Source organism: Nyctereutes procyonoides, unplaced genomic scaffold (assembly GCF_905146905.1).
Source record: "Nyctereutes procyonoides isolate TBG_1078 unplaced genomic scaffold, NYPRO_anot_genome, whole genome shotgun sequence".
Taxonomy (NCBI): Eukaryota; Metazoa; Chordata; class Mammalia; order Carnivora; family Canidae; genus Nyctereutes; species Nyctereutes procyonoides.
In genome coordinates, this window is record NW_026575049.1 from 43318878 (window position 1) to 43332091 (window position 13214).

Below are 13214 nucleotides of genomic sequence, written 5' to 3' on the forward strand. Positions count from 1 at the left end.
AATGGAATGGCATCTTTAAATTGCAGAAAGAAAGTAACTTTCAACTTAGAATTCTGTGATCACCAACAGTAATTTTCAAAATTAAAAAGAATTGAAGATTTTTTTTCCAGAATAAAATATCTAGGACAGAAGAGCACAAGGGTGGGGTGGAGAATAGAAGTATGTTGTAAGTTTCTTGAGTTATTATTGAGATTACATAATAATCTGCTATAGGTTAACATAACAACCAGTGTGAACATTTTGAAATGTAAATCAAATCATGTCATCCCTCTGCTCAAAACCCTCTAATAGCATCCCACTTCACTCAAAATGAAAACTAAGGTCTACAACATCCTGTGTAGTTGGGTAGAAATTACTCCTAATGCCCACTACTACTGTGACCACAATTAATAATATATTGACAGAAATTCATGTTTGTGAGTCTTCTTTCTTTAATAAAGTTTCATCATAATTCATGATTATCTTTTCTCTGGAAATTATGAAATACACTTTTTAAGATTTAGGGCACATGCCAAGTAATGCCAGCCTCTTATTCCTCACCTATAATGCACTCTAACATAGCAAACAATTTCTTTCAAGTTCACATCACTCCCCTTTTGCCAAATAGTCCCTCCTAGAACTGAGGTCGGAGCAGAGGTTCCTGCTTATCGCCTTAATTTTCTAAATGATTTTAGAATAGAAACAAATAGAAACAAAATACCTTAAAATCACATTCTACTTGAGCAGACTTGAGCAGCTGCCAAGACACTGCACTTCTGTAATAATTTTGAGTTGTCTGAATTTTATAACCTGTGTCAGGCAGCTATAATCTGAGCATCTTTTCATGTATCTATTTGCTATCAATATATCTTCTGTAGCTGACTGTTCAAATCTTTGGTCTACTTTTTAAGTCAGTTATATGTTTTCCTATTATTGAGTTTCCTGTGTTCTTTGTATATACTTGATTAAAGTCCTTGATCAGACACATGATTTAAAATTTTTCTTCAAGTCTGGGGCATATTTTTTTTTAATTCAAGTTAGTTAACATATAGTATAGTATTGATTTCAGGAAGTGTGGGGGCATACCTTAACAGTCTCTTTCAAAGAATAGAAGATCTCAATTTTCATACATCCAATTTATCAATTCATCAATGCCCCAAACCACTAGGCACACTGTGTCTTATATTTTTATAATTTATATTTTGGTTTATTATTCATCGCAGTGAGGGAGAACACTTACTGTGGGGAATCATAGGTAGTCTTGGTGAAAGAATGTTAGAAAGAATCTGTTATGGGACTTGGGGTTTGGTTGGGTAATATTAGCTTTGGCAGGTGAAATTCTGTAATTTGTGTTTTACTAAATCTTATTTAAAAGGAGAGCACACCAGAATGAGGATGAAGCTGCACTTGCTAAAGAAGTAGTTGTCATTCATTTTAGCTGGGAGAGGGGAATGGTCAATATTTTGTGAGTTACATAGTAACCTTGTTATTGTGGTTTTTTTTTTTTAAAGATTTATTTACTTATTTTAGAGCAAGTGACCAGGGTGGGGAAGGGGCAAAGGAAGAAGGATAGACAATCCTCAAGCACTCCCCACTGAGCACAGAGCTTGACGCAGGGGTTGATCCTAGGACCCTGAGATAATGACCTGAGCTGAAATCAAGAGCTGGCTGCCTAACTGAGCCACCCTATGATTCAATAGTGACCCAATAGTGACTTTGTTTTTGTTTCACTTTATCATGGTCTCAGGATGACTTTGTCTGATGTTGGTGTTTTATGAGATTGTTCATGTCCATTAGGAGAGCAACATTAACTAGTTGTGTGCACCAGGCTAGCTTTGTAATAATACTGAGGCCTCACTGTCAGACCAGATATAAGAAACTCCTTTCTTTTATGGATCATGATTTTGCTGTTAAATATAATGCCCAGAGTCACAAAGGTTCTCTTCTATGCATTTTTCCCCCTATAAGTTCTGTAGTTTTACTTTCAGGTCAATAATCTTTTTTTAAAAAAAAAAAGATTTATTTATTTATGAGAGAGAGAGAGAGAGAGAGAGAGAGAGAGAGGCAGAGACACAGGAGGAGGGAGAAGCAGGCTCCATGCCAGGAGCCCAACGCGAAACTTGATCCCGGGACTCCAGGATCACGCCCTGGGCCAAAGGCAGGCGCCAAATCGCTGAGCCACCCAGGGATCCCCTCAGGTCAATAATCTTTGAGTTGATTTTCATATATGATGCTTGGTATAGATCAAAGTTTTTTCTTCTTCTATTTCTCCCTCTCCTCCTCCTTTTCTTCCTCTTTTTTTGCCTATAAATAACCAATTAGTCCAGCAGTATTTGTTGAAAAGACTATCCCTTCTCCACTGTATAGGCTTTGCCAAGAATCAATTACCAATATATATATATGGAGGTCTGTTTTTGGAATCTCTAACTTATTCCATGGATCTACTTGTTTATTTTGAAACCAAAACCATACTCTGTTGGTTATTGTTGCTTTTTATTGTAGAGTCTTGAAGACTCTGCTTTGTTCATTTTTTTAAAAGTAATTTTGGATATTTTAGGTATTGTGCATTTTCATGTGAGTTTCAGATGTAGCTTGCTAATTTCTACAAAAAGCCATGCTGGGATTTTGATTTAGATAGTTTTGGGTTTATAGATCAATTTGGGGGAGATCCTTCAAAATATTTGAAGCAAAAATTGACAAAATCATAAGGTGAAATAAACTCATAATTATAGCTGGAGATTTCAATATCCTTCTCCCAAAAATCAAAAGAATATGTATGCTGAAAAGAGAATATTACCAATCAAGCTGATTGGTAATACTGGTCAGGTCTTCTATATCCTTATTGTAGAACATTTCACCTGTCAACAGAATACGTATTCTTCTCAAGTGCACATGGACATTTACTAATATACTACATATTTGAACCATCAAACAAGTCTCAATAAATTTTAAGAGATTCAAGAAGTCATACGAAGTATGTTCTTTGACTACAATGGATTGAGAATAGGAATCAGTAATAGAAAAGTATCTAGAAAATCCTCAAATATTTGGAAACTGAAGAACATACCTCTAAGTAACCCACAGAATGAATAATTGGAATGAATAATTAGATTTCTATATACTAGCAACAAGTGAAAATTGAAATCTAAAGACAATACTATTTATACTATGTCAAAAATTATGAAAAACTTAGGGATAAGTGTGAAAAAAAGCACAGCGTTGAGAGAAATCAGAGAAGACCTAAACAAATGGAGGGACACGTGTTAATCTTTAGTGTATCGTCTTTGTAGCTCTAATTTACTCAGCTTTTTTCTCCTAGCTTTCTGGTTGTGAATTTGTTGAATAAGCAATCTTTGGGTAAGTGAATTATTACTGTATAGAGAAAGTAGATAAAAATTCAAAAGGAGGGGCACCTAGGTGGCTCAGTCAGTTAAGCGTCTGCGTCTGCTTGTCTGCTCGGCTGGGGTCATAATCCCAGGGATCTAGAATGGAGCCATGGGACAGGCTCCCTGCTCAGAGGGGAGTTTGCTTCTCCCTCTTTCTCTGTTCCTTCCCTTGGCTTGTGCTCTCTCTCTCTCTCTCTCTCTCTCTCTCACACACACACACACACACACACACACAAATAAGTAAAATATTTTTAAAAAAAACCCTCAAAAGTGATTAAAGAGAGAGTTTGGAATAATTCAGTAATGAGAAACAGATCAAAACCTACTTCGACTACAAATGTTATCAGTCAAAATAGAGAGCTGGGGTGGAAATCATTCATGGAAAGGGCTGGTGGTGGGATGGGAGGTGGTGGGATTGCCCTACATTGATCACAGGACTAGAAGGTTCGCCAAAGTTGTCTCTTTTTTTCTATTGCTAATTAGTCTAATTTTTCTCTCCTTACCTAATGAGGAGGTATTTCCTCTTCCCCAAAGCCAGATATGATTCTTTTATATTTTCTTTAGTCATCGGTCTTAACGTTAAACCTCACCAATTTAGAATAGAGACATTCGGACTTGACACAATGAACATGCAGATTCTGGAATATTGCATTTCATTGCATTCACAGAATAAAATAAACGGGGAGACAATGGGCCTTATGTAGTGAAGAATCCTAAAAGCTGGTTAATGAGCACAGAAGGGAACATTTAGTCCTTGCTTATACACCAATGTAGCTTTTAACTCCCTCCTTCCAGCAACTTCTGTCTGCAGAACCCCACGTTAGGAGACATTTTAAAAAACTTCGATTTCTGCTCTCTAAATCGAGAGCACAGCACAACTGCCCATTTCTCAGATCCGTCCTCCTCCCGGCACCCAGCGTGGTCTCTCGTTACGTTCTCTATTAAAACTCCTGCTCTAAATTAGAGTTCTAAGATGTTTGGCTCTAAAATTTAAGAGGCCCATTAGGAGGCTGGCGGGAGATGGCTCAGTGCCTACTTCGGGCTCCCCCGTCACTTGAGACAATTTCCTAAGTCAGATTCGCGGCGAGCTGGGCTACCGCCCCGGTTCCCTTTGTAACCGCGGCCGCGGGCTGTGGGGGCGGCCAGGTCTGGGCTGCGGCGGCGGCGGCGGCGGCGGCGGGAAGGGAGCGCGCGGCGAGGGGCGCGTGGAGGCGGAGGCGGAGGCGGACGCGGAGGCGGACGCGCACGCACGCAGGCGCCGGGCCGCGGAGGGTCGCGGGGCTCTCGCGGGCCGCCTGGCCTACGGGAGCGAGCCGGCGACGGGGGCGCCTCGCGCGCGGGGCTCGGGGCTCGGGGCTCGGGCCGCGGCCTGCGGCGTGCGCCCGCCCGGCCCGGGGTGTGGGCCCGCGGCACCTGCCGCCCGCGCCGCGGGGGGCCCCGCCCCGTCCCGCCCCGCCCCCAGGCGCGGGGCTCTCGGGGAAGGCGGCCGGCGGCGGAGCCTCCTCCCGCGTCCGGCCTGCGGCGCCACAGCCCGCGGCGATGAGTCCCGAGCGGGTCCCGCCGCCGCCGCCGCCGCCGCCCCCGCGCCCCGGCTGCGCCTGCGGGGAGCCGCTCGCCCAGCGCTTGGAGAGGGCCGACGAGGCCTTCCGCGCCGGCGAGTACGGGGCGGCGGCGGAGCTCCTCCGCTCCGCGCTGGCGGGGCCGGCGGGGCCGGCGGGGCCGGCGCAGCCCGAGCGCGGCCTGTGCCTGCGGCTGGGGGACGCGCTGGCCCGCGCGGGCCGTCTCCCCGAGGCCCTGGGCGCCTTCCGCGGCGCCGCGCGGCTGGGCGCGCTGCGGCCCGAGGAGCTGGGGGAGCTGGCGGGCGGCCTCGCGCGCGCCCTGGGCCGGGGCGAGGGGCGGCTGCCGGCGCGGAGGCCGGGCGGCGCCCCCGGGGAGGCGCGTGGGGAGGCGCGTGGGGAGGCGCGTGGGGAGGCGCGGGAGCTGCTGGGCTGCCCGCGCTGCCGGCGGCTGCTGCACAAGCCGGTGACCCTGCCGTGCGGGCTGACGGTGTGCAAGCGCTGCGTGGAGCCGGGGCCGGCGCGGCCGCAGGCGCGGCGAGTCAACGTGGTGCTGAGCGGCCTGCTGGAGAAGTGCTTCCCGGCCGAGGTCCGCGCGCGCAGGCTGGCCGGCCAGGCGCGGAGCCTGCAGCGCCAGCAGCAGCCCGACGCCGCGCTGCTCAGGTGCGAGCAGGCGCTGGAGCTCGGTAAGTCGCGGCCTGCGGAGCTGCCCGCCGGCCCGCGCGGTGACCGACCCCCTTCCGAACCGGGTAAGGCGGGCCGGCGCCCGAGGGGGCTAGTGGCAGAGGCAGGTGCGCCCACCGGGCCGCCCTTTGCCGGACCTCCGCCCCCTTCCTCAGGGGCCGTGAGGCCAGCACCGCCTTCCACCCGGTCTCAGCCGTCCAGGAGTGGCGGGATGACCGGGTGTTTTTACTTGACCTGCAGGAAGATGCAACACCCCAGAGGCACACGAACGGGGGAGTGCCTTGTGCTGCGGCAGGACTTGCTCCGGGGGTTTCAAGTAAAGAATCCAGGAAGGATCCTTTTCCGTTGTGCTTTTAATTATTTGCACATTCTCTCTCAAAGGGCATTAGATGTTGTTAGGGTTTATTAGATGGTTATATTAACTAGTGTTGTGTCTTTAATTTTTAAGAGGTTACTGAAATTCGTGGCCAGCACCAGGCTCTCTGATTTTCTTCCCACCTGTTAAGAATATGTCATTTAAAAAGACCAAACTTGGGGAACCCCCTGGTGGCTCAGCGGTTTAGCGCTGGCGTCAGCCCAGGGCGTGATCCTGGGGACCTGAGATCGAGGCCCACATCAGGCTCCCTGCATGGAGCCTGCTTCTGCCTCTGCCTCTCTCTGTCTCTCATAAATGAATAAATAAAATCTAAAAAAAAAAAAAAAAGACCAAACTTCCTGTCATTGTACTTGATTCCCACTGCATATACTCCATTGACAATTTTTGGGGGGTGGTGAAGTCTATGTGGAGGGTGATTCGGATTCCCTGGTTTTGCTACAGGTTATGTGTGAGTTAAGTCACTAGCCAAGAAGATTTCGCTTATTTTTTTTTTTTTGTTACTAAAAGAATCTTGTGTGCTGTATTCATTATGCATTTTATTTTAAATTTAGAGTTAAGGTTTTCCCTTTTAGAAGATACACTTGTATTTAATTTGGGGGATTCTTTGTTGGATAGAGCAGTTAAACTGTATTACATAACAAATATCCTGTACCATTTTTGCAGCTTGTATCCATATTTTAACAGGCTGTATATTTTCGTATTTTCATCTGTCATGTTTTATATATGTAGTGTTGAGCAACACTATCCAGAGGAAAAATTGTGTAAGCCACATGTGTAATTTTTAAATTTCTGGTAGCCACGTGTAAAAGATGAACAGAAGCAGGTAACATTTATCTTAATATTTTTAAACCTATATATCGAAAATACTATTCAACATATCTTCAATGTAAAATATGGAGATTTTACTTTTTTTCAAACAGATCTTCCAAATGCATTGTGATTTTTACATGTACTGCCAACTTCAATTTGGATACAAAATTTTCATCAGAAATCCCTCCTTTATATTTCAGTTTCATAAAACTTAGTGTTGAAAAAGTAGATTGGCATGTTGAAATTGTTCCAAATTAACTTAAAAGCTTTCCACTAGTCAATAGAATATCAGCTTTTAAAATTAACTTTCAGTTAGTTAAATTTAAAAAGTCCGTAATCTCAGTTCCTTTGTCGTTCCAACCCCATTTCATTTGCCCTAGTCGCTATTGTCTCAGTAAGTATAGAACATATAGAAACAGTTGCTGGGGTGCCTGGGTGGCCCAGTCCATTAAGCATCTAACTCTTGATTTTGACTCAAGTCATGAGCTCTGGGGTTGTGAGATCAAGCCCAGCTTCAGGCTCCCTGCTCAGCAGGAGTCTCCCCCTCCCTTTCCCCCTCCCTCTGTCACACCCTCCCTCTCCCTGCTTATGCTTTCTTTCAAATAAATAAATCAGAAATAAAAACAGCTGCTGGAAGTGTAGAAGATCACAATACCAGCTGTTGGAGAAGATGGAGGAAATGAGAACCATCATATGTTGCAGATGGGTCTGCAGATCATACACCGGGAAAATTGGTAGTATCTGAAGTGTTAAATATAATATTGGCCAAGCAGTTTCAATAAGGTACATATATATGTGCACTGAAAGAATGTACAAGAATGTGCAAGAGCTTATATCCTTATGCAGAGATACCCCTGAAGTGGAGACAACACACATGTCCAATAAATGGAATGAATGACTAAATATATTATGCCTTTTGGAATACTGTACAAAAAGAAAGTAAACCAGCTACAACTACACACTACAACATGGACAAATCACAAACATAATGTTGGGTGAAAGAAGTCAGACTCAAAAGCATTTTTACCATATGATTCTATTTATCTATAAATCCAAACAGACAAAATCACTATAGCATGTTGTAGGTAAGGGCAGTGGTTACCTTTGGGAAACAAAATATTAGCAGATTGAATCCAGTGATACACTTAAAACGGGTCACAATCAAGTAAAATGTTATTTCATTTAATCATTGTGTATCAACTAATGTAATTCACTACATCTGTAGAATAGAGAAAAATCATATAAGCTGTGTTAAAATCTTTCAGGGAAGTAGGAGTACAAGAGAACTTTCTTAATATGTTAAAGAGTACCTACAAAAATCTGTAGCAGGGAAATACAAATTAAAACCACAATAAGATAACCATCTCTCACCTGTGAGAATGGCTAAAATTAACACAGGAAACAATAGATATTGGCGAGGAAGCACTGTTGCACTGTGGGTGGGAATGCAAATTGATGCAGCCACTTTGGAAGACAGCATGGAAAACTTCCTCAAAAAGTTAAAAATAGGACCACCTTATGACCCAGCAACTGCACTACTATGTATGTATCCAGAGGATACAAAAATAGTGATCCGAAAGGGCACATGCACCCCAATGTTTATAGCAGCAATATCCACAATAGCAAAACTCTGGAAAGAGCCCAGACATCCATCGTCCATCGACAGATGAATGGATAAAAATGTGGTCATGTATACACACACACACACACACACACACACACACACACACACACACACACAATGCAGTACTAAGGCATCAGAAAGAATGAAATCTCCCTATTTATAATGACCTGGATGGCAATAGAGGGTATTATGCTAAGCAAAATAAGTCTGAGAAATACAAGTACCATAGGATTTCACTCATGTGGAATTCAAGAAATTATGTTCTGTTTATCTGTTAAAGGTAGGGAAGAGAAGGAAAAGTAAGATAAAAACAGTAAAGCAAACCATAAGAGATTCATTTAACTCTAGGAAACAGTTGCTGGAGGGGATGTGAGTGGGGGATGGGGTAACTGGGTGATGGGCATTAAGGAGGACACTTGATGGAATGAGCACTGGGTGTTATATTGCAACTGATGAATCACTACATTCTACCCCTGAAACTAATAATACACTATATGTTAACTACATTGAATTTAAATTTTAAAAAAATCTGTAGCAATCATCATAATGAAATATTGAATGTATTACCATTGAGGGAAAAAGTGACAAGGCTGTTCACTGCCGTTACTGCCATTTTGTATCATATTAAGATTCTAGGTGCTGCAATGAGGAGAGAATAAAAAGTACTAAGATTGGAAAAATAAAACATTTGTAGATGGCATGGTGGAGTACATAGGAAGTCCAGAGGAATATTTGAACTATTGGAAATTATAAGTGAATTATCAAGATTGTTGACTATAAGATTAATACAGCAAGATCAGTGATGATTATATATACTTAGTAAAAACAAAAAAAAAATAGAAAACCCATTTAAGTAACAAAAAACTTCTTTGGAGTAAATCTTGACATACCTGAAAGTTCAAGACCTCTTCACTGAAATACGAAACATTTCTGGGAGAAATTGAGTAAGTGGAAAGGTACGTGATTTTCACAGATTGTAAAACTCAGTATTGATGTCAGTTCTGTGCATATTGAACTATAGATTCAGTGCATTCTCAGTCAAAATCTCAGCTAATGATTTTGGTGGAAGTTGATGAATGGCCAAAGCAATACTGGAGAAAAATAATGAAAGTGGAGAACTGATACTTGCAAGATACCAAGACCCAAGACTTATTATAATACAGCTGCAGTAATTAGCACAGAGTTGTACTGGCCCAAATATAGACACATAGAAACAGACTCTCACGTATAGTCACTTGATTTGCTACAAAGATGCCAATAGAGTTAAATGGTTGGGGAGGGGGGATTGTTTTAAATAGTCAAAGTCTGTTGCTTATCCATTTGGAAAAAAAAAATGAACCTAGATGCCCATCATACATCATACATGGAAATTATAATCAGATATCTAAAAGAAATCATAGAATATTTTCATGAATTTAGGGGAGGTGATCCTTTTTAAGGCACAAAAAGCATAACCATGCAGGAAAAGATAGATAAATTCAATTAAAATTAATAACTTTTGTTCCTCAGAGACCTCCACAAAAGACTGAAAAGATGATGTGTATTGGTAATATGTATCTAAATGAGAATGCTAATTCAGACTATTGAAAATAATGCTTATAGCTCAAGAACCAAAAAGGAAGTCTGTCTAAATAATAGGCAGAGTTGAACAGATGCTTTGTAAAACTAGATCTCAGAATGGAAAATAAATATATGAAGGGGTGCCCGATGTAATTACTGATCAAATGCAAATTTAAAATCAAAGTAAGATATTAGAACATACCTGAAAATGAAAACAAGTAACAGTACCTGGTTTTGGCAAGTACTGGAAGCAATCGGAACTCTTACATTGCTAGTTGAAGTGGAAATTGGTATAAGTTAAATATACTTAGGAGTACTTACTAAAGCCAAACGTAACATAACTTCTGGCACAGTATTCACACTTTTGACTATGCCAAATAGAAATTAATGCTTTTACTTGACGGGATGAGCACTGGGTGCTATGCTATATGTTGGCAAATCAAACTCCAATAAAAATAATATATACAAAAAAAATAATGCTTTTGCCCAACAAAAGACCTATACAAGAATGTTCATAGCAGCTCTATTTATTTATATAAATAAGTGCCAAGAACATTTGGATAACAACCCACCAGTAGGATGAGTATATAAATCAAATCATACAGTGTAGTATGCAGCAGGTCTTTTATTCTCTTAAGGAAACAGACATACAGCAGTATGAAGGAATTTCACAGAATGATTGTGACAGATACAAGAGTACATTCTATTCATATAGCCCCATGTATAAGTTCAGAAACAGGTGAAAGTAATCCATGGTGATAGAAGTCAGAATGCTGGTTACCTTTAGAAAAGGTGTACTACCTGAGAAAGTGCACAAAGGAGCCTTCTTAGGTCCTGATCTGGGTCACGATGACTTAGGTGTATAGTATATAAAAGTTCAAGATACACACTTAAAATTTGTAGACTTCACTTTATAAGTCCTTACATCACTTCAAACAAATAACCCATGAGGAGTATTGCTGTTGATTCTTTATATTCACCAGGACCACTACTTGGCTGTCATTGCTTTATGTATCAATTCATTCAGCTCTTCCTAAATAACACTTGTACAGTTCTCTACTTCTCCCCACTGCCCACTCATTTGACAGATCTTATGGTGGTAACACTAGCTCCCAGCACAATGACAACTCTGGGTTCCAGGGGAAAAGAACAGTCTTTGATTAACCCTAAATGCAAATGTAGAGAGTAGACTGTCTCTTCCTCACAAAGCCTGATTCTCAGACTATACTCTTTTTGGCTCATTTCCCCGTACAAGGGTTAATTTATAAACTGTTTGCATATTTGTGTCAATTTCTTGGAAGGTGCACACATGTCTTTTTCTTCCATAAGCTGTCTTCACACAAAGAATTTTTAAGTTGCTTTTCCTCTTTGATTTTTTTAGTGATTCCTCCATAAATTCTCTCAGTTTTATTAAGCTTAAGGCTTAATACTTAGGAAATGTGTAGAGATTTATTTGAAATGTTTTAAAAGATTAAATTTTGAAGTTCTGGCTTCATAAGTGGATTACAAATGGTGGAAGTCAACAAAGAAAACCGTTTGATTCACTCAGTGTCTTGGATAAGAAATGACTTTTTTGGACTGCAGTAAAAGCTCTTAGACTGTGAGGAGTAGAAGCTTAAATGCATTCATTAGAAAAGAATGATTAAAAATAAATGTAAATGAGAGTATTTTTAACTCCAAAAACTTTGTCAAGATAATGAAACTAACACAAGTGTAAGCAAAGAGATAATGAAGAAAACATTAATGAAACAGAAAAAAAAATTGATTTCGTTAAGTCAGAAGCAGGTTCATTACAGAGACTAATAAAAGAAACAAATGTTCGGCAAATGTGATGAAGAAAAAGCAAAACACAGGATCAGGAATGAAAAAGGCAGCATAATTGCAGATATAAAGGAACATAACAGATTTTAAAGCCTATATAAAAAGGACAATTTTAAGGAAATTATAAATCATCAAAATTAACCCAAGAAGAGGTAAAAACTTGACACTGACCAATAATCATAAAACAGAAGTGCTACTCAGGGCTTTTCTTTTGAAAAAGACACAAAGGTCAAGCAAGTTTTAACAAACTTTGAAGGAATATTAACTTTCATCTTATTTCAGATCATGCAGCGATATGAGAAATTTTTCATTTAATTTTAGGAGATTAGTGTTGATACTACAATCAAGTAAAGCTTAGGAAAAAGTTTATAGGCTTATATATGTACATAGCTGCCAAAATCTTAGTTAAATCTCTTAGTATTTGAATCTAGCAATATAGTAAGACTCAAGGCCAAGATGAGATTATCCCAAGAAAATAAGGATAATTAAGTATTAGACAAATTGTTCAAAGTAGTTACTATAAGGACAGATTTAAGGAGATATACTCCATGTAATCTTTCACATGCTGAAAGAGCATATTATAAAATTCACCCACTTCTTATAATGTCTTCATAGAAAACGAGGAATAGAAAGAAGCTTGACTAATTTGATAAATATTCTCTGTCAGGAGCTTATAGTAATAGTTCATGTTAAAGCATTCCATATATCCCTCTTTAAGTTCAAAAATAAGAGGAAAATGTCTGCTATCACCACTGTTACGGCAATGTGGAGTAAAAAGAAACACAAGGAATAAAAACTAGCTTTCCAGAATCAAAGCTGATTGCACATGATATGGCTGCTTAGAAGATTCAAGAGAATCAACTCTGGCAAAGTGGGAACAAAGTGGGAGATCTTCATTCTCACCCACATTTGCAAAAGGTGTATTTCTCAAGCTCCAGCTATAGTTTCAGTGGCATTTTCTTTTTGAGATTTCCAAAATCTCCAAAGGTTATTTCTGTATTTGAAAATGTATTTAATTGTGCAGTTGAGGAATTTTCACTTAATCTTCAGTTGGAAATGATTAATCTGTAATTATATTTCCTGTATGACACACTATGGAGACAGGAGGATCTGATAGGATTCAATAAAGAACTTCTAAGCAATAAAATGCTCAATTTAAAATCCTACCCTAGTGGATTGACAACTGTATTTCATATTCCAAGATGAAAAACAAAGTTTCATTACAGATCATAACCAACACGAACATTTTCAGTTTATTTTGATGATAGGGAACATTAACTTTGAACTTTAAGGAAAATGTTATCCCTTCCCCCAAAGAATTCCATTCTTCGAATTAGTAGACCTTTGTCACAAAAAAGTACTAAATTATTAGTTTTTTAAAATTTTATCAAAAAAAATCTGAAAGTTTGTTTTCTCTC

The 13214-nt window shown here is 40.6% G+C and overlaps 1 protein-coding gene across 1 annotated transcript in view; it reads left to right on the top strand.

Annotated features, from left to right (window-relative positions):
• The first annotated feature begins 4904 nt into the window (after positions 1–4904).
• Positions 4905–13214, top strand: part of LONRF2 (LON peptidase N-terminal domain and ring finger 2) — a 41373-nt gene continuing 33063 nt past the window's right edge. The window contains exon 1 of the mRNA XM_055328600.1: positions 4905–5607. Within this exon, the coding sequence (XP_055184575.1) occupies positions 4905–5607 (703 nt within the window). The remainder of the gene's footprint in view (positions 5608–13214) is intronic.